This window comes from Ochotona curzoniae, unplaced genomic scaffold, assembly GCF_017591425.1.
Source record: "Ochotona curzoniae isolate NIBS_2020 unplaced genomic scaffold, NIBS_Ocur_1.0 contig_2404, whole genome shotgun sequence".
Lineage (NCBI taxonomy): Eukaryota > Metazoa > Chordata > Mammalia > Lagomorpha > Ochotonidae > Ochotona > Ochotona curzoniae.
This window is the reverse complement of record NW_024465451.1, coordinates 5,760,617-5,787,316: the sequence shown is the minus strand read 5'-3', so window position 1 is coordinate 5,787,316 and position 26,700 is coordinate 5,760,617. Positions and strand designations below refer to the sequence as shown.

Below are 26,700 nucleotides of genomic sequence, written 5' to 3'. Positions count from 1 at the left end.
CCAAGCCTGAGCCAGTCTGAAGCCAGGAGCCCTGAGATTGTTTTGGTTCCTGCATGGGTGCAGAGGCCCAAGGACTTCGCCTACCCTTTTCTGCTTTCCCAAGCACATTATCAGGGAGCTTAGAAGTGAAACCACTGGGAGTTACCTATATGGGGTCCCTGCACTGCAGGCCATAGCCTCACCCAATAAACCACAATGCTGGCTGCCAAAAGCTTTTCAGTAGACTGTCAGTGCTGTCTTTAACCATGGATTTATACAATCATAAGGAGTGAAGTCTATTAAGAAACTCAAGTTAGGGCCCGGTACGGTGGCCTAGAGACTAAAGTCCTCGCCTTGAACGCACCTGCTTGAATCCCATATAGATGTCAATTCTAATCCCGGCAGCCCCGCTTCCCATCCAGCTCCCTGCTTGTGGTCTGGGAAGACAGTCAGGGATGGCCCAAAGCCTTGCAACCCTGCACCCGCTTGGGAGACCTGAGGGAAGTTCCTGGCTCCTGGCTCCTGGCTTCTGGCTTCAGATTGGCACAGCACCGGCCATTGTAGTCACTTGGGGTGGAAGATCTTTCTCTCTGTCTCTCCTCCTCTCTGTATATCTGACTTTGCAATAAAAATAAATAAATTAAAAAAAAAAAAAAACTAAAGATAGCATTGATTGAGGAAACAAATTTATATGCATTGTTTTGATTTAGGTGAAAGGTTAGTTGTTTTCTCTTGTTCATTTCTCCTGGAAAGAGAAAGTTGGTCAAGTATTAACATCCGTGCTACTCAGAAATTTCTAGTATTCAGCAATAAGTGAGCTATGGCTTACTTCTTCCTCTGACTTACCAGGCAGAACTGGAATAAGCATTGCAGCTCTGGGCACAATAAACACTCAAAAATTCTGCGGATATTAAGTGAATTAAGCTCCTTTTAGAATTGAGATAAGAGTGGAATGTGCTTGATGCAAACACAGTGAATTCAGTTAATCTCCTAGCAGAAATGTTTGATGTCTTCACAAATAAATATCTTTTGTAGGCAGTGATATGAGACAGTGGTAAATATTGACAACCTCTGCCTTGTGCTTCTACAATAAGTTCAATGCTTGCTTCACAACCCCTTTTCAAAAAGATTCATAATTGTAAAATGTGCATCTATGTTATACTTATTTTATTCTAGGAGCGGTGATAATAGTTTGTCACTTCCTAATAAATGTAGTGAAGCTACTTTTGGTACATATACATAATTAGACCAGTTGGCACGTGAGACTTATCTTGGGTCAGCCAGTTACCATACATAAATGTGTATACAACTCAGATTATTTGTTTCCTATTTGGTGTGTGTGTGCATGCATTTTTGAATGTTGTTTAAGGGTTACATTTGGATTGGGAGGACATTTATTTACCAAGAAGAATATAATAGATTCTGTGTAAACTGGTTCATTAAGCGGGTTGGGGAGCAGGGCCAGCATTATGGCATAGTGATTTGGCTTGACTTGTGACTCTGGCATATAATATCAAAGTGCCTATTCCATTCCCCACTGTTTCACTTCACAGCTAACTCCCTGCTAACGCACCTTGGAAGACAGTAGATTAGCTCCAGCCATATGTTTAGGAGACTAGATGAAGTTTGAAATTTTGGGTTGTGACTTGACCCAGACCTGAATGTTGTGGCCTTTTGAAGAGTGACTCCTCTATCAGTGCATGGAACTGAGTCCTGCTTCTGCTTCTGATCCAGCTTCCTGCTCATATGTATCCTTATGGCTTGTGTACTAGAGTCCCTTCTACCTGCACGGAAACTCTGGCTTTTACCTGGATCAACCATGGCTACTGCAGACATTTGAGGCATTTAACCAGAAAATCAGATCTCCACCTCTCTGTCTCCTTTTCTTTCTCTTGTTTTGCCTTTTAAATAAATTCAAAATAAGTAAATTTTGTGAAGATTTGTTTTTATTTGAAAGGCAGAGCTACAGAGGGAAAGAGATAGAAAGATCTTCGATCTGCTAGTTCACCGCACAAACGTCCACAACAGCTTGAGCTGGGCTGATCTAAAGCCAGGAGCTTTTCCCGAGTCTCCCATGTGGATGCAGGGGCCCAAGGACATGGGCCATCCCCCTCTTCCTTGCCAGGCCATCAGCAGGGAGCTGGATCAGAGGTGAAACAGCTGGGACCCAACCTGGCACCTATATAGGATGCTGAACCACAGGTGGAGGCTTAGTTTGCTATGCTGTGGCACTGGCCCCAAGTAAATTTTTTAAAAGGCATTTTGTTTAAGAGTACAGTGTCTGGAATTAGGCTATTTAAATAGATGCTTGGGCCCAGTACAGTAGCCTAGTGGCTAGAGTCCTCGCCTTGCGAGCACTGGGATTCCATGTAGGCTCTGGTTCATGTCCTAGCTGTTCCACTTTCCATTGAGTTCCCTGCTTGTGGCCTGGGAAAGCGGTCAAAGACAGCCCAAAGCCTTGGGACCCTGCACCTGTGTGGGAGACCCAGAGGAAGCTCTTGGCTCCTGGCTTCTGATTAGCTCAGCTCCAGCTGTTAGGGCCACTTGGAGAGAGAATCAGCGGAGAAGAGATCTTCCTCTCTGTCTCTCCTGTGTGTCTGACTTTTCAATAAAAATTCTTTTAAAAAAATAATAAATAGATGTTTACTGACCTGCTAGCTTTGTATCTTTGTATGAATTCTAAGTTTATTTTTTCTACCAAAATAGCTGTTTTATATAATACGTTTTAAAAGATTTATTTATTTTGATTGCAAAGTCAGATATACAGAGAGGAGGAAAGACAGAGAGGAAGATCTTCTGTCATATAATTCACTCCCCAAGTGACCACAGCAGCCGGTGCTGCGCCAATCTGAAGCCAGGAACTTCCCTGAGATCTCTCAAGCGGGCGCAGGGTCCCAAGGCTTTGGGCTGTCCTTGACTGCTTTCCCAGGCCACAAGCCGGGAGCTGGATGGGAAGCAGGGCAGCCAGGATTAAAACCAAGGCCCATATGGGATCCTGGTGCGTTCAAGGTGAGAACTTGAGCCTCTAGGCCACCATGCCAGGCTCTGTATAATTATTATAATGATTAAATGAGGTAACTATTCAGTGCTATTAGCATGGTACTCACAAATCATTTTTGTTTTTAATGCTGCTTTTGCTATTTAGTTGAAGCAGTTTGATGGCTGTAAGTTAATTACATATGGAAGCTTCTTTGTTCTGCATTAGTTGAACTGCAGCTAGTAAAGAAGGAGATTTGGACCCAGCGTGGTAGCCTAGTGACTAAAATCTTCACCTTGCATGCACCAGGCTCCCATATGGGCACCAGTTTATGTCACAGCTGCTCCAGTTCCTTTCTAGCTCCCTGCTTGTGGCCTGAGAAAGCAGTGGAGGACGGCCCAAAGGCTTGGGACCCTGAACCCATGTGAGAGACCCAGAAGAAGCTATTGGCTCCTGACTTTGCATTGGCTCAGCTCCAGCCATGCATCCACTTGGGGAGTGAACCAATGGATGGAAGACCTTTCTCTCTGTCTCTTCTTTTTCCAATAAAAAGTAAATTAATCTTTTTTTAAAAAGTATGAAAAAAAAATTATGGTAGTAATAGGGCAAGTAGAAAATTAACAATGAACATTATTTTCAGTGGACTAAACAAGACTATTCCTTTGTTTTTAAAGGTTTATTTTTCATTTATGTGAAAGGCAGAGTTACAGAAAGAAAAAAGAGAAAAATAGAACTAAGTCTTCTATCTGCTGGTTTACTCCCTAGATAGCTACGACAACCAGGGTGGACCAGGCTGAAGCCAGGAGCCAGTGGCCCTATTTGAATCTCCCCCAGGCATGGTTGGGCCATCTTCCACTGCTTTCCAAAGTGTTTTAGCAGGAGGCTGGATTGGAGATGGAGTGGCCTGGACTAGAACCAGCACCCATATGGGATGTTAGTGTTACAGGCTTTGACCTTTATCTCCTACATTGCAATGTCAAGATTTGGCATTTAGAATTTGTTTCTTATTTGAAATGAATTATATTTATTTTGCTGTTTGGTGTAGCTGTTTGAATGCCATAAGATTATGTTAGCATCACTGTTTCCATTTTCTTTTTTTCCCCCTTTTTTTTTTTTATAAAAAGATTGTATTTATGTATTTGAAAGTCAGAGTTACAAACACATACAGAGAGCTTTGCCATTCACTGGTACACTCCCCAGCAGGCCACAACAAATGGGACTGGCCCAGGCCCAAGGCAGGAGCTGGAAACTTCCTCCAGGTAACCCATGTAGGTGACAGGGGCTCAAGGACTTACACCATTATTGCTGCTTTCCTGGGTACATTAGCTGGAAGGTGAATCAGAAGTAGAGCAACAAGGAGTCAAACCAGTGTCCGTGTGGGATGCTGGAACTGCAGATGGCAGCTTAAACTGTTATGTTACAATGTCAGTCCCTGCAATTTTATTATTATTAAGATTTGTTTGTGTGATAAGATTACAGGGAGAGAGACAGGGGAGTGTTATCTTTCTTCTGCTGGTTGACTCCCTGAATGGCTGCAGTGACCAGTGCTGGACCAGGCCAAAGCCAGGAGCAGTAGCTTCATCCGTGCTTCCCACATGGGTTTCTGGGGCCAAGTACTTGGGCCATCATCTCCTGCCTTCCCAGGAGCATTAGCAAGGAGCTGAATCCAAAATGAGTCAGCCTTGACAGGAAGTAGTGCCCAAATGGGATGCTGGCATTGCTGCATCACAATGCTAGCCCCTGAAATAGTTAAATTTGATGTTCCAGTGAAATGTGGAATTTTGTTTAGAATGCTGATGTTTGTGCTTGTAATTTTTAAGACATTACTGCTGATCACTGGCAAATGTTTTCATTGAGCTTTTCCTTAAATATTTGATGAGCCTTCAGTAATCTTTTTATAAGGCTATACTTGTAAGAGCTTAGCAAGAAATATTGGGGAAATATCTAGTGTGGTGTAGTGGTTTTTAATTCCATCACTCTTTCTCAGGAAACTAAGGAGGACCGGTGTAGTAAAGCTTCAGCTAAGCTCTATCTCTTTTACATATAGGAAGTCCATATAGGAATTGAGAAAGTACCTTCGCTTGCTGCCTCCCATTGAAATTTAAAAATTAGTGGTAGAGTTGAGAGAACCGTTCTCTGGAGGCATAGCACTACTCCTGTTAGCTGAAGACTTTATGAAAAAGAGCATTTGATTGGATTGTTTTTATGGTTTCTTTCAGTGCTCAAATCAGATGGCTTAAAATTCTGATGTCATGACCATAACCGTATTTGACTTTATTCATTGAAAGGCAAAAGCCTCTTGAAAGTAATTTTTGGGTATTCTAGATGTAAGCATGGTTTGTTCTGGCATTTTGGCTGAACTGGTGTGTGTTTAATCTAATTGGTAGCAGACATACACCTAATATGCTGTTGTCCTAGAAGAAGCTGTTGCTTTGAGCCTTCTCCCGTTCACTTGAGTCGTTTCCTTCTTGGCTTAGTTTGCTGGCAGCAAGGGGATTGTCTGTTTATTGGTATCTGTGAGGTCCTGTGACCTTGTGAACAGATGGACCAGGTGAAGCTTTGACACAGATCTTACTTCAGACACAATCAACCTTTTGTTACATGTGATTAAAATATCACTAACAAGGGCAATTTCACATGCTTTTTGGCAAATGTGGTTAGCAGGATGTGACATGACGCAGCACTGCCTTCTTCCTCTATGTGCCATCTCCCTTGAGGCCTCGTCTGCCCTGTTCGCCCCGACTTACCCATGCCTGGGCTTGCCTTCCAGCTCACCTGCTCCAGATGGGCGGCACAGTGGGAGGACACTGGCAGAGGCAGATGTGTTTATTTTCCGGAGACAAAATGTTGTGCTGCTGCAGATGGCAGTGCCTTGGAGCAAATGGCAGCCTTTGACACTGCTGCCACACATCCTGGGCACTTGACAGACAGAGCCCCTTACTTTTGATGGAAGAGAGAGTGAAAAACAGAAAATTCAAAATGTTTGTCATGAAGCTTCCAGACTTCCAGGGTTAGCAGCAGCCTTAAGCCTGCGAAGCAGTTTCCTCCTTGTCAGACCTATCAGCTAGCGGACTAATTGAACTTTTATTTGGGCCACAAATTATGTGCTTGTACATTACCTTTGCCTCCTAGTTGCAATAGAAAATGAAGTAAAAGCTGGAGACATACAGCTACATTTAGCTGATATTCAGTGGGACTGTAAAGCTCGTGTGTATTGCAGGTCACATCTCACAGCAGTCTCTTAGGATTTGGGGTGGCTTATGTCTGCCCCGTTGGAGATATGCTGTTCTATTTTTATTGGTCATTTTTATTATCCAAAGGCCCAGGGACAGATGTGCCTGGAAGTTGAGATGTCTTAATTATTATGACAGCACTTTGTGCTAATAGTGTTTGTTTTATTTATTTATTTATTTATTTTTTGCCACAAAGAATAACATTTTGACAGCTGGCTTTTTAGGCAGTTTGTTTATGTAGTCATTGGGGCTTGACTTAAGTCCATTATTAGGAAGAAAAAGATTGGCTTCTGACTCATTGTAGCTACTGGTCTCCCAAGAAAATGTGGCTTTAGAAGATTGTTCTTTGGAGTTACTGGCTTTGTCAGTAAACCTTTCTCCTGTTTAAAAAAAAAAAAAAAATATATATATATATATATATACACACATACACGCTAGTTTTCTCAGTGCTAGTGCTGATAGAGTTGGGAGTTTGCAGGTGTAAAGTACTCTCCCTTCCTCTCCCCTTCTCTCTCCAGGGGGTTGTATGTGAGAAGGTGTTGCTTTCTCACTCAGAGAGCATATATGTGCTACCCTGTGGATGCCTGCTGTGAGCAGAAAACCCCTGTTCTGCTTTAATGGAATGAGCCTATTGGATGACTAGAATTGTGCAGCCGAATAATGCCACTTTTCACCTAAAACATCTTTTTTGTTCACATTGAAATAAAGCAATATAGGTCCAGATTTGTATTCTGGTAAAACTTGAATCTTGGAAATTATTGTGGTTTGCTGTTATGGTTTGGTGTAAGCCTAAAGCAGCAGAGACTGTGTCTGCTTAGTAAGAATAAGCTTTTAGATTACAAATGTTTCTTGTTAAAAGGAAAGATTCAGGATTGCTTTAAGTCAGTGTGATAGCGTGGGTCGGCATGCTTGGTGAGCATGTTCTCCCACAAATAAGCAGATAGAAATATACCCTAGCATTTCGATGCTGCTTTTTATCTACACTTGGCTTAGTTTCTTGCACAGATTTGAATTTAGAGGTTGATCCCTGGAATCTCATGAGGCTTTCTTTTCTCTTTACTAATACAAGCTTAAAAGGAAGGGCGTTGGGGAAGGCTTTTCAGGAGAGAAAGGATTGGCTGCTCTATTTCTTGGCCTGAGAAGTGGTTACACGTTCTTTAATTAGCTTTATGTGCATATTTTATGCTCATTTATACCTATTGTTTAAAGGTGCAAGAAAATAAAAACAGAGAAACATAACACTTCTGTTATTCTAAGATTTATTTTATTTTTATTTGAGCAGAGAGAGAGCTTCCATCTGCTAGTTCACTCCTCATATGACCTCATTGGTTGGAGCTGAACCAAGCTGAGCCAAGCTGATCCGAAGCCAGGAGCCTGGAACTTCCTCTGAGTCTCCAGTGCAAAACAGGGGCAGGCATTAGGCAAAGTGGTGAAGTCACTGATTAGGATACCTACATCCCATATTGCAGTGCCTAGGTTTGTATCGTGGCTCTGCCTTCAACTCCAGTGTCCTGCCAGTGTGAATGTCTATAAGCAGTAGGCAATGGCTTGGGTAGTTAGGACCCTGTCCCCCAGGTGGGAGATGTGGGTTAGGGTCCTGGCTGCCAGCCTTGGCCCAATTTAGTCTCTGCTGTTGCAAACATTTGGGGAATGAACAGTAGATGAGAACTCACTGTCATGTGTCCTCTTGTCTCTCTGTAGGTAAAGGAGCAAATAGTATTACCTAGACAGTGTATAGTTGATTTGGATATCTAAAAACATGTAAAGTCTTAGATAGTCCCAAGTATCTATCGCTAGGAGACACTTTGTTTATTACCTCAGACGGGTGACTGAGCTGTGATGTTGAGCATCCATGGATATTCATGGGCACACAGAACATGTGCAGCTTAATAGATGCTTTGTGGTAGCAAAGCCTGACTTCCTAATTTGAGTCTGTTAAGAACTGACTTGAAAGTCTATGAAATCCTCAAGTTTTCCCTGGGAACTGCCAGCTCATGAAAAAAGAATGCAAGTAGCCTCACTGCAAACATGGTGTTGGTTTTACCATTGCACAATCAGCAATTTTATTTTGACATTATTTGAGGGAGAACAGTATTTTTGATTAGCAAGTAAAATTAATGTAAGAAGCAAATACTGTGTTAACTAGTAGGTATAATAAGACATCTGTGCCATGGTGCATTTCAACTCGTTAAATTTTTTTTAATCTATCAACTTGTTAAATTTCTAAACTTCTAATTACAACAAGGTTACAGCTTTAATAGGAGAAACAAATTTGAGGTTAACAGTGGCTATAAATAAATAAAATTCATGAACACTTTGGAATTATTGAGGGCAATCTTTAAAATCCAGTATTGTTAAAACTTCAACTATGCACAGTATTTAATGATTTAACATTTTTCATTCCTAAAATTCGGATTTATTAGGCACCTGCTACTTAGAAGCTCACCTTCTAGGAACTTTAACAAAGATGAGCACTTCACTTCCTCAAAATGCTGTCAGATAAGCAATGCGGTCCCCCACACTAGATAGAGGACACTGAGGTTCCAAATGTAACATAACTGTAATGTAATGTAACATGTAAGTACAGGGCCCGGTGCGGTGGCCTAGCGGCTAAAGTCCTCTCATTGAATGCGTCCAGATCCCATATGGGTGCCAGTTCGTATCCCAGCTGCTCCACTTCCCATCCAGCTCCCTGCTTGTGGCCTGGGAAAGCAGTCAAGGACAGCCCAAAGCCTTAGGACCCTGCACCCACGTGGGAGACCTGGAAGAAGTTCCTGGATCCTGGCATCAGATCAGCACAGCACCAGCCGTTGTGGTCACTTGAGGAGTAAATCATTGGATGGAAGATCTTCCTCTCTGTCTCTCCTCCTCTCTGTATATCTGACTTTGCAATAAAAATAAATCTATATATATTTTTAAAATGTAAGTATAACGTAACAATTCAGATAGCATAGCTGTTTGATCTTTGTTGCTGTTTTCACAAAAGCACATGCCTGTCACGATTTATAACATTTAGAACTAATTTTCTCAAATTGTAATTTAAAGTATATTTTGCTCTTATTTACCTCAAAAATAGTTTCCTTCCTTTCTTCCTTGTTTTTCTTCCTTCCCTCCTCCTCCCTTTCTTTTTTTGAAAAGCAGAGGGACGCAGAGGGAGGGAGAAACTGAGAAATCTTCCTACTGTTGTCTCACTGTTCTCAATTTATTTTGGTCTTTTATTGGAAAGGCAGTTATACAGAGAGAAGAAGATACAGAAAGGTCTTCTATCAGTTGGTTCACTTCCCAAGTGGCCGCAAAACAGCTGGAGCTGAGCCAACCTGAATCCAAGAGCCAGGACTCTTCCAGGTCTCCCATGCGCATACAGGGTCCCAAAGCTTTGGGCAGTCATCTGCTGCCTTCCCAAGCTACAGGCAGGCAGCTGGTTGGTATCTGAAGAATCCGAACACAAACCCACATGGGATCTTGATGGATGCAAGGCAAGGATTTTAGCCACTAGCCTACTGCCCCAGGCCCTGGTTCATCTTCACATGGCCACAATAGCTGGAGCTGTGCCTAGCTCAAACTAGGAACCGAGAATTCCATCGACATCTTTGGGTCTGTGGTAGGGAGCCAAGGACTTGAGCCATCATCTGCTCCCTCCCAGGCTATGCATTAGTAGAAAGCTGGATTGGGAGTGGAAGAGCAGGATTCAAAACAGTCAGTCTGATAGGGGATGCAGGTGTCCCAGCTGACTTTTTTTTTTTTTTTTTGTAAGATTTATTTACGTTTAATTTGAAAATTACAGAGACAAAAGTAAAGACAGAGAAAGGGGTCTTCCGTCTGTTGGTTTGCTCTCAAGTTGGTCCCAACAAACAACAGGGCTGATCTCAAGCTGGGAACGAGGACCTTCTCTAGGTTTCCCACATAGGAGCAGGGGTCCAGGCACTTGGATCATCTTCCACTGCTTTCCCAGGCGCATTAGCAGGAAGCTAGATTGGAAGTGGAGCAGCCAGGACTTGAACCAGTGTCCGTATCAGGTGTAAGCCTTGTGAGGATTAGCCTGCATGGTGCTGATCCCCCAAGCTGACTCTTAACCACTCCACCAAATACCTATCAAAAAGAGACTTTTATGTTTTGATCTTGCATCAGCCAACATCAAACAGCACACCAGGAAAAACTTGATTAGATTGAATTATTTTATTTTATTGTGGGCTTCTGAAAAGCAGACACCCCAACGTCCTTATTTTTCAATTTAGTGTGAGAATTTAACAACATAGGTCAGTTTGTTTTTAGTGCTGATAAATGTTCCTGAAACGGGACAGAAAAATTCAAGTAGTTTTACTTCTCTGTTGGTGAAGTATTCTGATCAATTTAAACTTTGGGTTTTTTCCAGTCACAGGAAAGCAGACACTTTTACAATGTCAGTTCTCCACTGTTCTCTCCCCTTCTCTGACTGCCAGTAGACAACAGAACCCTAACCTGCCACATGTTTCCTCTAACATCTCTGCCCTTGCCCCGTTTTGCTGGACATTCTTGCCCTAATGTTCCTGTGTCCCCTATGGCTAACTTTTTTTTTTTAGGATTTATTTTACTTGAAAGCGTTACAGAGAGAGGAAGAATTAAAGACATTTTCCTCTTCCATACACTAGTTCACTCCCCAAATGGCCACAATGGCCAGATCAAGGCCAGGAGCTAGGAGCTTCATTTATATCCCCCATGTGAATGCAAGTACCCAAAATTTGAACCCTTCTCTGCCACTTTCCCATCGCTGACTCTTTAATTTCTGGTTAACCTCACTTCAGGATTTATTAGGGGCACTTCCTTTGTATTGCCCATTCCCTACTCTCTTCAACTCCTTTGTGTGCTTGGGGCAGCCTTGGTCTGCCTTGCCTGTCCTGTAGAATTTTTCCTTCATTTGCTTTAGTGGATGTGAGTATGTCTTCTGTCTCATAACTTTACACTGTTTTCTCTTGAACTGTCTCTAGGCAGTTTAAACTCACTGATCTAAATGGAGCTTTTTCCGCTTAATGAGAGTTCTTTCTGCTCCTTCCCCCTCTACTTCCATTGTACTAGCTACTAAGTCCTGTTAGTTCTGCCTTCTAAATATGTATGTACCAGATCCTCCTCTTTTTTCTACTGCACCTTAGTTTGGCCTAAACATCTTCTGTCTGCAGTATTATGGTAATAGCCTTTGACTATTCTGTTCTCTCTTCCCAAATCCAGGTCTTTCTTGTGACTGTCAGTTATCATTTAACTGTGTCTAAATTTTATTAAGGGGAGAAAATGACTAGGACTAATAGACAGTTGGTCTCAATCCTAAAACATTAGTGTTCTAAGGCACCATTGACCAGTGTCCTACAACATGAAGAAGGCTTGAGCAGCAGACAGTGGTTGCACACACTGAGGTTTATATTCTTTAGTCTACGAGGCCAGTTCACTTAATTCTCCAGGTACATTTAGCCCTTGTTTATCCACCCCAAGCATGCTGCGTTCCTCCGTTTAATCTTTCTGCTTTAATCAGTTTTTGCTTTCTTTGTGTGGAGTCCTTCCTGTCTGCATCTACTTTGAGGACTCCTTTCTGATCCAGGGGTCCATCTTCATCACCTGGCACAATGCTATTTTTTTTTTATTTGTTTATTTTATTGGAAAGGGAGATTTACAAAGAGAAGGAGGGAGAGATGCAGATGCAGGAAGATCTTTGTCTCTCCTTCTCTTTGTAAATCTCCCTTTCCAATAAAAATAAACAAATCTTAAAAAAGAAAAAGACCTTCCATCTGTTGGTACATTCCTCAAGTGGCATAATGTCTGCAGCTGAGCTAATCTGAAACTAGGAGCCAGGAGCTTCTTCCAGATTTCCCACGCAGACGCAGGGTCCCCAGGCCTTGGGCCGACCTCCACTCCTTTCCCAGGCCACAAGCAGGGAGTTGGATGGGAAGTAGAGCAGCCCGGATTAGAACCGGTGAACATATGGCATCCCAGCGCACACAAGGGAAGGACTTTAGCCACTAGGCTACTGTGCCAGGTGCGGCACAATAATTCTTAGAAAGTAAATCTTTAAAAAGCTTTTGCTGCATTTATCACATTTTGAATTCAAAAGTGAAGATAGTTGAAGCATTTTCCTATTTTATAGTTATTCTGTGTTGTGCTAGAGAAGTCTCAATGAGATTTAGTTGAAGTCTTTTATAAAATGCGCAGTTATACTTAAAGCTATAACAAGTTAAATCTACACTTCGGTTTCTTTAAAAATGAAAGAATATAACCAGGAAAATTACAATAACATAATTCCATGTTGCTTAGGTTTTAGGATTAGATTGTTCTCTACCCCTTTCCCAAACATAAAACTGTAATCTTTCAGAGCTAGAAATGATGCTTAAGTTATGATAAATTATGAGTTGCTGAAATGTTGGAGATTTTTAAAAAATTGAAATGCTAAATTCCAGTATTTTTTAAATTAAAATGGCAGAATTGATATTTTAGTTATACCCCCAAATTCATCCAGAAAATAGCTAAGAAAGTCTTTTAGTTATTGGAAACAAGCTCCTTAATTAGATTTGAAAACCAGTGTAAGTGAATGACAGCTGTTCTCTTAATGAAAATGGAGTAGGTATTGCCAAAGCAGTTAAGGTATTGGTAATCTGTTGATCATCCACAGGTACTACTTGAATGCCTACCACATGTATTGCAAGTTTTAGACCCTATAGAGGACTCAAAATTGACATGAAACCTGCCCTTCTAAAACCATAATATTATTGATCATATAATATGTGATAAGTAAACTAGGAAATGGTAGTTGCAGGTATGCATAATACATTCTGAAACATTTGAGTGTGAATCTGACATTTACTGGTTAAATCACTTTTTTACGTTAATTTCCATTTTGCAGAGGCAGCATGATTCCTGGAAAAGAGTATAAGACTTGGAGCTGGGAAGCCTGAATTGTGATCCCGATTCTAATGCTGATTACCCATGTGATTTAGGCCAAGTTAGTGTCTCCTCTTTGAACTTCAGTCCTACATTAATAAAAGGGACATAACTGAGGAACTTAGCTTAACACTGATTCTATAAACTATGTTCTGGCAAAGTACTGTCAGTGACACAGAAGGAATTTTTAGAAGCTCTGACAGTCAGCTAGACTAAAAGAAATGGCAGGTGTGCTGTTGCTTTCGAAGTCCGACCTGTGTTTAGTGTCTTTAGAAAGCCTGTTTATTAAACCACTCATCTCTAGATAAACTCCTGTGTCTCTTTGATACCTCTGTATGTTCTCCCCTCAAAGCATTACTCATCAGGAAGGGAAGTATGTGTCATCCAGTGCTTAGCATTCCAAGATACAGTACATCGAAAGAGAAATCGCACCATTCTAAAATGGCACTTGGCTCATAGCAGTGTCATCCTATTCAATTAGAGGTGGCAGAGGCTGGCCTGGCTCCAAAGGAAGCCTGTCAATTCCTCTCCTCTCCTGTGTCCACGCTCGGCAGGATGCTTCCTCACGCCCACCTCTCTCCCCCACACTGTGGCTTTGGCTTCCGCCAGATGTCACACCACTGCTAGTTGCCACCCAGACTCTCGTCGCTGATTTTGTTGTCTCAGTGTATTTATCACAACTGTAGTCATTCGATGTAAAATTTATGGAATTTCACGCTCTCCTTAATCACCGCAGTGTTTCTTTTTCATGAGAGAGGGAATGTGGTATGCATGAGAGTTAGAAAGTTTATATGCACGCCAAGTGTACTACCCACTGCCAAATGTAGGAGAGTCAGAAGTGGAAATGAGCTCAGCTTTGCAGGCCTCAGATTCGTAGAAGTTAAGTCCGTTTCAGGAAGATTTAGACGATGTTTTTATTGGTTAAATCCTCTAGCTGAAATTTCATCCCTTTTAGCAGCCAAAAGGAAGTAATTTTCCTGGTACTCTATGATATTTTGTTTTAATATTATTATTGTATAGTCAAATCTGTTAATCTAAAAACGATGCTGATGATGTGGTAATAACTCATTTGTATTACTATATGACAGGCATGCCCAGCCAGGAGCCAGAAATTTCATCTGGATCTACCACATGGGTACAGGGGTCCAATCACTTGAGCCATCTTGTGCTCTACCAGGCACATTAGCAGGCAGCTGGATGGGGAAGTGGAGCAACTGGGACTTGAACAGGTTCCTCAGGCAGAGTGTCTCAGAACCAGCACTCGGGGCTTTTCTTGGTTACTTCCATTAATTTCACAGACACACTTCGTAGATGATTGTAGTGCTTGCTTTTTGTTGAGCCTGCACTATGTTTTAGGCACTGTGCTTATCATTTGCCTTTTTACAGTAGATACTTGAAGTCTGGTCTCTGCAGCATAGCCCAGCTGTTTCTTCCCAAGATGTTTACTTCATGCTCTTGATCACTGTTTTGTTCTGAATGCTTGATCTGTACTCTAAGCTCTTATTTTACTTAGTGTCTTTTGTCTAAACAGGGAGGTCAAGGGGTATAGCCAGCTAATCCTCCACCTCTTTGTGCCAGAATGTCATATGGGTGCTATTTTATGTTCCTGCTGTAATAAAGGAAGGTATAAAGAGGAGAACCCAGAGCCAGACAAAAAATAACAGTGTATATATATGTGCATTCAGCTGCTGGTAGCTGGTTAAAGCTTGAACTAGTTCTCAGAAGTGGGGTCTGCCTCTTTCTAGCATTTGTTTACTGATTTTCTTGTTCCTTTTTTGTGATACAAAGCATTAGCATATGTATTAAAATTTGTATAATGCTTTCTGATATTGTTACTCAAATATTTATTGAAAATTTACTACTTGCTTGTACACCTGTTTTTAAGATTTTTTTTTTTTATGTGAAAGGCAATTACAGAGAGGAGAGATTGAGAGATCTTCAATTTTCTGGTTCATTTCCCTAGGTATGAGCCAATCCATAGCCAGGAGCCTCCTCTGGGTCTCCCGTGTGTGTGCAGGGGCACAAGGACTTGAGCCATCCTCTGCTGCTTTCACAGACCATAAGTAGGGAGCTGGATGGGAAGTGGAGTAGTCGGGATGCACACTGGGCACCCTATGGGATGCCAGTGCTGCAGACCGAGGCTTAGCTCACTGTGCCACGACCCCAGCCCCTGCTTGTACATCAGTGAACTAGCCATAGTCCTTATAATTTGTAATTAGCATAGATATCTGAATGTGCAGTTCATGCCATACAGTATTGTTTATACACAGTCAAACCTGTGTATGGTGAAAATACTAATGAGTCAGAAATATAAAGAAATATAACAGTCAAGAAACCCGAAACTATGGCTTTATCACTTTTGGTGTCACAAATTTTAGAGGTATGAGGGAGTAGCAACACAAGATTTTTTGGAAATAATAAAACTTGGATAAGCCAGAGATGTTTTATGGAGCACTGTCAGAAACATTTCAGAAACTGTAAATTGTTACCCAGATGTATTGATTTAATTAGTCTACATAACACCACTTATTTATGCTTAAGTTTCTCACACATGCGAGAGTTGGTAATTCAAAGTCACACAGTGTTTGAGTTATTTTCCATACCACAAATGATAGCTTCTGAATATCAGCTTTGGCATGTGTGTCTACTAGATGCTTGAGAACAAATTATTTTTTAGGGACCGGTAAAGCAATCAAGTTTGCTTCTGAAATTTTGTTGGCAAAAGATTTCGCGTAATATCTTCTAGCTGTGGCGTTTAAGAGCATCAATTATTTAAGGCACTCTTTAACTTCATAGTCTAGGCAAAGCCTCATTGGAGATGGAATCTATCTGAGTTCTGCTGGTTGAGGCCTCTATTATGTCTGGGTGGATCCTTAATATACTGTTGCAGTTTGATAAAATTGTTGGTTAAACACGCCATGCCCATTGCGTGGAGAATAGATTTATCCTCTCAGGACGAGGTTTCATTTATCTTGTGATAGAGAGGAGACTGTATTATTAATCTCTTGAAGATGGAAACCAGCTAGAATCTGTGTGCTCTTCTCTCTGTTCTGATTTTAACTCAAAGAACACCAAAGCATTCCATGTCTGCCAGATTTTGCAGTACTGTTTTTACATTTTAAGAAACAATGCTGTTATACATTTTATCATTAGATAATGTAAACAAAGTTTATGATGTTTACATGAAAAACTGTAGCTGGTATACGCTAGGAATTTAAGTCTTGTTTTTTCTTCTGGTGTTGAATGCTTCACTTCTATTATTTTCTCTCACCATACTCTCTAGAAAATAGAAAAGGGAAGGATTAATTGACCCAGTTTTACACATAAGAAAACAGATGCTCATAGGGGTTAAGTGTCTTGCCTCAGGTCAGGCTTACTAAGAAAACAGTCAAAATTATTAGTGACAGAATTCCAGAGCTTGGCAGAGGGCAGTGCACAACCCATTGGGAAATGGGATAGGCAGGTAATTATTTTCTCAGACGTCTTGACTACTGCTGTTCAGTTCCTATTCCTCTGAGACTACACACTAACTTATCCCCCAGATAGGCACTTGTTTGGAGGCCAGGGCTCCTCTGTCTTCCCAAGGTGATACAAACTCTCCCTGCTTACTTAGAACTGGATTGAGATTCCAAGTAAACAAAAAATATTTTCATGTTTTTTTCACATGAGTTTGTTTAGGCTGCCACATGCCCATGTTAGTTAGTGTTCAAAGAACGTAAAAGGCCGCTTTGGGGACCACTAGTTGTTATTTTATATTCCATAGTAAGGAGTGGACTATATACTAATGTCATGTAGGGGTGAACACACCAACACAGGTAAACCCTGCTTGCTCTCTACTGAAGCAAATGCAGGAAGGAAAATACTATTCACTCTGCAGACAAAAAGGAAGCCATGGGATTGGACTGAATTTAACATGGTAAATGACCCAGCTGATACAGAAAAATGAAGCATTCATTTGGAGAAGAACAAGGCATATTTAGTTAAGATTCTCCATAATAATTTGGATAATAGCTTGCAGATAATCCAATGACAGGATATTTATGAGTAAAGTTGTTTTCTTTATTCATCTCATCAGTCAAAAATGTTGTTTAGTTATGTTAAGGAGTCTTGTTCAATGTTAGCATTTCACCTGAAGTTACTGGCAGTTCTAGAGTTACCATGCTTCTGTGTTTCTGGACTTACTGTCTATTGTCTTCATTAAAATGCAATGGCTCAGTTGACTGATTGTGCACCTCCAAGCGCCTCCAAGCATATGGCCAACCGGTTCATGTTCCTGCTGCTCCACTTCCCATCCAGATCCCTGCTTGGGGCCTGGAAAAGCAGAGAGGAATGGCCCAGAGCCTTGGGCCCCTGCACCCATGTGGCAGACCCAATAGGAACTCCTCGCTCCTGGCTTCAAATCAGCTCAACTCTGGTTGTTGCAGTCATTTTGGGAGTGAACCATTGATGGAAGATCTTTTTATTTGTCTTTCCTTCTCTCTATAAATCTGTCTACCAATAAAAATAAATCTTAAAATAAAACAAAGCCAAACCTCTATTATTTGACTTACATACTTGAGACCTATTCTCCTTAGTGGGGCAAATAGTGTACATTGGAGATTTTGGTGTAAACTGAGCTTTTGTTTTTTGAGGATGTGGGTAGAACTTCTGTTTTCTTCATTCTGTAGTGTGCCAATCAGATTTGTGTTTTGTTGATCTTACCAATTAGGAATGGCAGAAGAACAGAGTTGAAATAACCACCATTTGTCATGGGAAAAAATATTGGTGTTCTGCAATAATCTTTACTTTGCTGTGTCTTTCCTTTGCAGAGCCCATATCATGTGAACCTCCTCCTGGCTGGCTATGATGAACATGAGGGGCCAGCACTCTATTACATGGACTACTTGGCAGCCTTGGCCAAGGCCCCTTTTGCAGCCCATGGTTATGGTGCCTTTTTGACTCTCAGTATCCTGGACCGATACTACACACCCAGTGAGTATCAGCAGTCTGGATAGGGAGCAGGAACAGAGGCAAGCTACCCACTGCTTTTAGCTTGGTCCACCCTTTGGGTGACCAGTCTTGAACAGAGCTGATTGGGTCTAAGAAACACAGCAATGCTCTCTTGAAGCTGCTCTCTCCCTTGGCTCAGGAGGATCTTCCCAAAGGCATTAAAAAGTCTCTCTGTTGCCAGCAATATGAAATGCTGCATTGGCTTTTGTTTTGTTTGTTGTAAAGGAAAGTTGAAATAGATGTCACAGTGATTAAAACATTGTTAGTAAGGTCTGTAATTCCTCAGTTACAAGTAAGCTTTGCTTTCATTTGCTCTGCCTGGATGCTTATTGGCATCCCAGTTATAAAGAATGAGTACACCAAGTAATTCATGTATTTGTTTTCAACTTTTGAAGGTGAACAGATCCCTAGCATGACAAGCCTAGGCCCTGCTGTTGGTTCTTATCCACTGATAGCAAGAAAAAAAAGTCCTCCTGCCAGAAAAAAAAAAAAAAAGTCTTTCTGCTTGTCCATATGCTGTCTGCTTGACAAAGTTCAAACCCAGGGATGTTTTTGTTAACTTCTATGTCCTGAATGCAATCCCAGCCTCACCTGTAGCTGCTGCAGGCAGTCGGTACCAGAATTCTTAGTTTCTTCAGGCTGTGAGTGCAGCACAGATGACCACTTCTCCCCTGGCGTTCACTTCAGCCCTGCCAGTGTTAGAAGAATCTGATATGTTCATTCCTTTTTGTGCTGCCCTCTTGCTCAACCTCAGTCATGCTAGATCTCCTGGCCACATCCTGAAAAGAATTAATATGGCTTCCTAGTAACTGTGTCTTGATTTGATCTCTCCCAGAAATAAACTGATTTGCCTACCAAAATAAACTCCATCCACTCCAGAAGCCTGTCTGCATAATATGTCAGCCAAGTTTACCATGCTAACTATACATCCATTGCATCCTGTTTTAGGAGAGTCACAGCCCCGTGCTGGAAAGTGAGGCTAAAACGTTGGCCCTATCTTTCTCTCCTCTAATTGGCAGCTGGCAAGGACAAATGAAATTGATTTAAGCCCTGGATTAAAAGCAGTTAGAGTAGGGGTAGGCCATTTAAAAAGAGGGGCAGTCCTGTACGTGGAAAGAGGCGGGCCTTGACCAGGAGAGGCATGATTCCATCATGCTTATACCCTTCTCTGGAACAGATCAGTTTGTTATGACTTGTGGCTGCTGAAGCAAGGGACCTGGGACACCCTCAGCTGCGTGCAGAGAGTGCAGGTTGTTTCTGCCTTTCCTGTTTGTGTGATACTCAAACCTGAGAAGTTTGAAACGTGAAGCTACTGAGAGTCGGGCTCAATGACAGCACTCTGAGTACTTAACTTCTGTGTTGTCTTTCAGCCATCTCACGCGACAAGGCAGTGGAGCTCCTGAAGAAGTGTCTGGAGGAGGTGAGTACTGTCCATGGATCCTCAGACAGGAATATTGTCTTTGTTGGCTGCTGGCAGCTCTGTCCGTAGGATTGGTTTTTCTGATCCTTGCCAACTAACCAGATGTGACGTTGCTACCAGGGTTAGCATTCTTTCTGTATCGCTCAGACCAGTGTCCACAGTTTCGGTGGACTTGAGTTGTGGAAGAAACTTCCATACCCCTGAATTCTCTTACTGCTATCCTGAGGTCAAGACTGAGAATCTAGCTAGTAATCCTAGGCTATTTTGCTACTGGTAACACCTGGGGCTGCAGCTTAAGAACTGCTGCCCTAGATTATATCTGTTTGTTCCTGGGCCACTTTTAATTGCCACACCATTTGCTCCACACCATAGTCTTGAGCTCCTGTCATCTGGCATGAAAGCCTCCCCAAGCGTTCTGCAACCATTAAAAGCAGTCGGGGAAGCTCTAGGCAGAAGGGGAGAGTAGTTTTTTCGTGAGGTTGAGCCAGGAACATGGACCCCACCCACCCCAACTCTTTCCTGGAAGTCTAAAGCTTCGGGTATGAATGTAGGATGAAATAAAAAATCAGCTCCACTCTTCTTTTACTGTTCTTGTAGCCTAAGGATGAATGAATGAGTAGGAGGGTAAGAGCGGACAGGAGCACTGTAAGCAGTGTCAGCTTGCCTCTTAAGCCTATAGTTTTCAGTCCACAGTACCCCTGCTGTTCGTTCGTCCTCTAGTTTGCCAACCCCCTTTTCCAAAGCAGAAACAGAATAAAATCATGCACTTTTCTTAATCTTTCACCTGAAGCTGGTACTAATCTGGTAGCCCCACGTCTTGCAAGAGGCTTCCAGGAAGAAGCTACTGAAACATCAAGTACTCTTGAGACTGTTCTTCATGTGTCCCAAAAAGGGATCCTAATCCAGGACAGGACAGTCATCAGCCAAAGAGGACTCTGGAAATGGAATGGGCTGTTGCCAGCTAGTCCTCAACTGCAAAGGGAGGCACACTTCTAGGGAGGGACGGCTTAAGCCTGGGGTGGTAGGTATTTCCAGGACAGGCTCCCAAGGGAGCAGGTGGAAAGCTTGGTGACTTCTCTCTAGAGGCTTATGTTGGGTCAGGAAGGGTGCCACAGAAGCCAAATGCCCTTAGCTGTACTGCTGAGTAACTGCCAGCCAGGTTGGTGGGGCTGTCTGCTTCCATGCATGGAGACCACAGTTTCTCAAGCAGGCCTTAGGAAAATGTGCAGACGGTGGTGGCAGTCAGCCAGGACTAGAGGAGACAGCAAAGGACTTGTTCCAATAGCAGTTCTGTTGACATCTTGCCATCTCTCCTCCAGCTGCACACATAAATACACACTGATCTTTGCAATGTTGGTGGGCACCTGGAGCAAATTCTTGGTCCCCAGGAATGCAGTTCTGTCATCCAGAGCTTGTTCTAGGTCAGTCAGTATTCACTAGCTGACTACTGGGATGAGCACGCTGAAGAGCAGTGTTCTCCCATTAGCTGACTGACCAGAGACTGGCTCCAGCTACATCTCACGGTTCACACTCGCTGCCCTGTAGTCAGCGCTCAGCCGCTATTTGGGTTTGCCTCAGTGCTTAGTGCTGACCACCCCCAGGAACAGCAGTTTATATAGTCTTGTATCTCTCCCTAGTGTCTGGAACAAGGCATGGCACATGGTTGGTGTTCAGCAGTTTCAACTAACTTCCTTCATGTTTCTCTGCAGCTCCAAAAGCGCTTCATCCTGAATCTGCCAACCTTCAGCGTCCGAATCATTGACAAAAATGGCATCCATGACCTGGACAACATTTCCTTCTCTAAGCAGGGCTCCTAACGCCATGCCATCTTCCCACATGTCGGGGAACTTTTTTGATGTGCGCCTTTGTTTTTTTCTACTCTTTCAACGTTGCACTCTTGATAGATGGTTAATTCAGAATAAAATTGAATATGGATAAATTCAGCTGTTTGGTTTGGGTCTAAGTTTTCCTAACACCTGAGAAAGGAGCTGGAGGGAGAATTATTTTTTGGATGGGGCTCTCTTTCCTTCTATCCCTCTCCCTTCATTGTGTTCTAAATGTTCTTCAGTAATTGAGGTCCTCATTCTGTTTATTTATTTTTTTTAAGATTCTGTTGGACCTGGTGCAGTGGCTCATTGGCTAAATCCTTGCTTTGCACATGCTAGGATCCCATATGGGTACCAGTTCGTGTCCTGGATTCTCCACTTCCCATCTAGCTCACTGCTTGTAGCCTGAAAAAGCAGTGAAAGCTGACCCAAGACCTTGGGCTCCTGCACCTATATGGGAGACCCAGAAGAAGCGCCTAGCTTCAGGTCAGCTCATCTCTAGCCATTGCAGCCATTTGGGAGTGAGCCAGCCGATGCAAGATCTTCCCCTCTGTCTCCGCCTTCTTTCTTTAATTCTGCCTTTCAAATAAATAAACTAGTATTTTTAAGGAGCGTTAGGAAGTAAAAAAGAGAGCTCTTCCATCTGCTGGTTCAATTCCCAAGTGGTGACAATGATCAGGGCTGAGGCAAACTGGAAACAGGAGCTTCCTCCCTCCCATGAGTGAAGGGACCCAAATACGGAGTCATCTTCCACTGCTTTGCCAGTGCATTACTAGCTGGATTGATATTTGGGTGATGTGGTTCACAACTTTAAGCTGCTGCACCACAGTGCTAGCCCTGAAAAAAATTTTTTAATGTTCTACATATTGTTTGTTTAACACTATGTTAGAGATTGTTTTGTGTCCATACAAACAGATCATTTAAAAACTTATATTCTGGGCCCAGCGCGGTGGCCTAGCGGCTAAAGTCCTCGTCTCACATGTGCTGGGATCCCATATGGGAGCCGATACTATTTCCGGCAGCTCTACTTCCCATCCAGCTCCCTGCTTGTGGCCTGGGAAAACAGTCGAAGACAGACCAAAGCCTTGGGACCCTGTACCCGCGTGGGAGACCTGGAGGAAGCTCCTGCCTCCTGATTTCAGATCGGTGCAGTACCAGACACTGCAGTCACTTAGGGAGTGAATCATCAGATGGAAGATATTCCTCTCTGTCTCTCCTCCTGTCTGTATATCTGACTTTGCAATAAAAATAAAATTAAAATTTTTTGTGTGTAAATCTGCCTTTCAAGTAAAAAATAAATATATTTTTTAAAAAAAGGAATCAGGAACATTGCTGGATCTTGAACTTGGGCATTATACTGTAAAGTGAAATGATCTTAACAGCTGTGTCACAGTGATTACCCCTTTCACACAGTGATTCTCAGGTTTTTTTTATTAGAAATATGTGGAGTTTTCTTTTTTAATGTATATAATTAGTCTTTACTTCTAGAGTGTAAGCTTAAGGACCTGTTAAACAGGTAGTATACAGGTTAATCTGCTTCCTGCAGACACCAGCATCTCACGTGGGCACCAGTTCATGTTGCAGTTGCTGCACTTCTAATCTAATTCTCTACATATGGCCTGGGAAAGCAGTGGAAATGGCAAAAAGCCTTGGGACTCTGTACCTGTGTGGGTGTCCTGGAGGAAGCCCCTGGCTCCTGGCTTCAGATCAGCCACCTTTGGCTTGCAAGCCATTTGGGGAGTGAACCATTGATGGAAGATCTGTCTCCTCTCTTTAAATCTGCCTTTCCAATAAAAATAAATCTTTTAAAAATTTTGTGGGACTTATGTGGTGATATAAGAGGTTAATCCACTGCCTGCAAGTACCGGCATCCTATGTGGGTACTGGTTCGTGTCTCAGCTGCTCCATTTCTGGTCCAGTTCTGACTATGGCTTGGAAAGCAATGGAGGATGGCCCAAGGCCTTGGAACCCTGCACCCATATGGGAGACCCAGAAGACAATCATGGCTCCTAGCTCAGCTCTGACCATTTTGGCCATTTGGGGAGTGAACCAGTGGATGAAAAACATCTTTTTGTGTTTATAAAAATCTGTCATTTCTGCAAATATCCTGTGCAAACAATTTTAAAATTTGAAAGGCAGATTTAGAGAGAGAGAAGTCTACCATCCGAGGGTTCACTTCCCAAATGGCCCCAGTTGATGGAGCTGGGCTGATCTGAAGCCAAGAGCCAGGATTTTCTTCCAGGTCTATCTACCATGTGGGTACAGGGACCTAAGAACTTGTAGTATCTTTTCACTGCTTTCCCAGGCATATTAGCAGGGAGCTGGATTGGAAGTGGAATAGCTAGGACTGAAGACTAGCACTCTCATGAGATGTTGGTGCTACACACATGGACTTAACCTGCGCCCTAGGACTTTTTTTTCTTTTTTAAAGATTATTTGAAAGGCAGAGCTATGTAAAGTGGGGGAGAGTGATGCTTTCTGTCTCATGGTTCACTCCCGAAATGACTGCAATAGCCAGGACTGGAACAGGCTAAAATCAGAGGCTTCGTTCACTTCTCCCATATGGATGGCAGAGGCCCAAGCACTTGGACCATCTGCTACTTTCCCAGGTGCATTAGCAGGGAGGCTGGTCAGAAGTGGAGTGGCCAGGACTCAAAAGTGACACCCATATGAAATGCTTGTATCACAGGTGGCTGAATCCACTACACCATAATGCCAGCTGCAGGGCTTTGAAAACTTCCCTAGTAATTCTTTAGTTGTGATAGAAAAACATTGGACTAAAGAGTTTCTGGAGTTGTGCCTCTCAAAGCTTAGAGTGCATCTCCAACACCTGTAGGGTTTACTGAAACACATTTACTGGCTGCTGTGCTACAGCTTATGCTACATAGTTGTCTTACACAAAGATGGAACTTGCTTTTTCCCATTCGTGCTATTCTTAATACCATGTACAGGTAGGTTTTTTGTTTGATTCCACTTTTTCTTGAACTTTTTGAAGTGCCCTATACAATCTTTGGTTAGCGTTATTGTATGTCCAGGCTTCACTTGCAATGAGATGGTTCTCCATCTTTCTGAGTGTCCCGGGACAGTCCCAGGCAAGCCCACCACCCCATCCTCTGTCTCAGTCTCTTCAACAAAGTCATTGCTGAACTCAGTTTATTCCTAGATAGCTCACCCTCCAGCCAAAGCCAATCTGTCTCAAACTAAACCTTGCCATCAGCCCTCTTTTTTATTTTATTTATTTATTTAATTACATTGCATTAGGAGGGAGGCACCTAGCTCCCAAATGTCCAAAGAAGAAACAGTAGGTATTTATTTTCAGTAAACTTACTTTGAATCTGGTTTTACAGGAAAGTTGGAAATGCTGAGTTTCCTTTTACTGCTGAATATTCAGTCTCCTCAAGGTTAGTATCTTCTGTAACCACAGGACAACTGTCAAAATAGCTGGGCATGATTTTTGGTGCTGTTCCTTCTTTTCCTGTCTTCACAGTCACCAAGCCCTGGCATTTCCACTTGCACATCTCTTAAACCTCCACCTGCATTGCTCTGGGCTCAGTCTCCACCATTTCTTGGAATGCTTCAGCAGATTCTGGCCTGCATTCTACTCTTAATCTTTTTCCCTTCTCCAATTCTTGTCTTGTTTTCTAAAATACTACCTTGACCATCCATTCCACTCCTCACTTAAAACTTTCTAATGGTTTTCCATTGCTTATAGAATAAAGCCCAGTGCTTTGGTTTGACAATACTAGGTATTTCATAGCCCTCTCCTAATCTAGCTAATTTCATTTCTTTGTTTAAATATTTATTTTGGGGGGGAAGGCAGACTTACAGAGAAGGAGAGACAGAAAGCTCTTCTGTTTGCTGGTTCAATTCCCAAGTGGCTACAATGGCTGAGGCTGAGCTGATCAGAAGCCAGGAGCTTCTGGGTCTCCCACACAGGTGCAGCATCCCAAGGCTTTGAGTCATCCTCCACTGCTTTCTCAGACCCCAAGCGAGGAGCTGGATGGGAAGTGGAGCGTCCAGGACACGAACTGGCACCCCTATGGGATCCTGGTGCTTACAAGGCAAAGATGTAGCCATTAAGCCATCTTTGCAGGCCCTCTTTTTTTTTTTTTTTAATATTTATTTACTTGAAAGGTAGAATTATAGAGTAAAGAAAGATCTTCCATCTACTAGTTCACTCTCCAGATGATAGCAGTTGCTGGAGCTGGGCCAGGCTAAAGCCAGAGCCTTCATGTGACTGTTCCATGTGGCTGGCAAGGGCTCAAGCACTTTGGTCATCTTCTGCTGCTTTCCCAGGCATATTATCAGGAAGCTGGATTAGAGATGGTGAGTTAGGACTTGAACCTGGCATCCATATGGGATGCTGGTATTGGAGGCAAAGGCAATCCACTGCACCGCAGTGTGAGCCTCTTCCTACTTCTACACCCTCATCTAACTTTACCTGGCCTCATCATTCGTCTCTGACTTCACACTTGTATAGCCTGCTTCTTTCACCGGTACTGTATTATGCAGTGTCAGAAGGGTAAACATTGCTTTGTGGAACTTTACTTACAGTTTTGTGTATGTATGTGTTCAGTCATGCTGCTTTCTGCTATTTCCGGTTACTTTCTTCTGCTGGATTGTATTTTTTTTTTTTTAATGTCATTTGATATCCTAAACCAGTTTCTTGAAGTTTGGAAAAGACCAGGAAGGTTTTGGTTCTTGAACAGTCGCAGCAAAACATTGCTTGGAACAGTCTTCTGACTCGCCCTCATCTGCTTCAGGTGAATAATAGGATTCATTTCTGCTCAGGTTTGGGGTGGGAAGGTTAGGTTGGAGAAGAGCAGCTGTTCTGCCTCAGGGCAGGGATGCTCAGCCTTGAATACTGGAGAGGTAGATGTGGAGGCCAACGAGGAGGAGCCTCGCAGGGCAACTGGAAGGGGTACTGAGACGGCCTGAGACTGTTGGTGTTTCTGATGGAGAGCAGCAGCTGAGCCAGCTGTGTGGGAACTGCGACCCAGAGTCCTGTCACCACCTCTGGCCTTGACCCTTTGATGGAAGTAGCAGCAATGCCCGGGCAAGAGGCAGGACATTCTCAGGATTCGTTCTAGATGTCTGGGCTGCTTAGTGCATGTGACTGAGTTAGCAGTGCCCTAGTACCCTTGCTGCGGGAAGTGTATTCCAAGATCTCCACTGTCCCCCGATCCCTTAACACGAGGTCTGAAAACATGGCTGGTGCAGAACTCTATCTTGGCTATGGTTTTTTCATATTCCTGTCCAGGATTGCTACATAGCGTCAGAGTTCATCTGTCCTTCCAGGTTTTCATTCCCTGGTGACAGCTTTGCATCGCTTCTGTAGGATTCTGGGGCCACTGTTGAGTAGAATAAAGGTTATTT

General features: G+C 42.7%; 1 protein-coding gene across 2 annotated transcripts in view; it reads left to right on the top strand.

Moving 5' to 3' along the window:
• The window catches only part of PSMB2 (proteasome 20S subunit beta 2), a 31,110-nt gene extending 9,669 nt beyond the window's left edge, over positions 1-21,441 (top strand). For both annotated transcript variants that reach the window (XM_040974194.1, XM_040974195.1), the window contains exons 4-6: positions 17,898-18,060; positions 19,449-19,498; positions 21,208-21,441. In XM_040974194.1, coding sequence (XP_040830128.1) covers positions 17,898-18,060; positions 19,449-19,498; positions 21,208-21,315 — 321 coding nt within the window. In that variant the 3' untranslated portion in view covers positions 21,316-21,441. The remainder of the gene's footprint in view (positions 1-17,897; positions 18,061-19,448; positions 19,499-21,207) is intronic.
• The last annotated feature ends 5,259 nt before the right edge of the window (positions 21,442-26,700 follow it).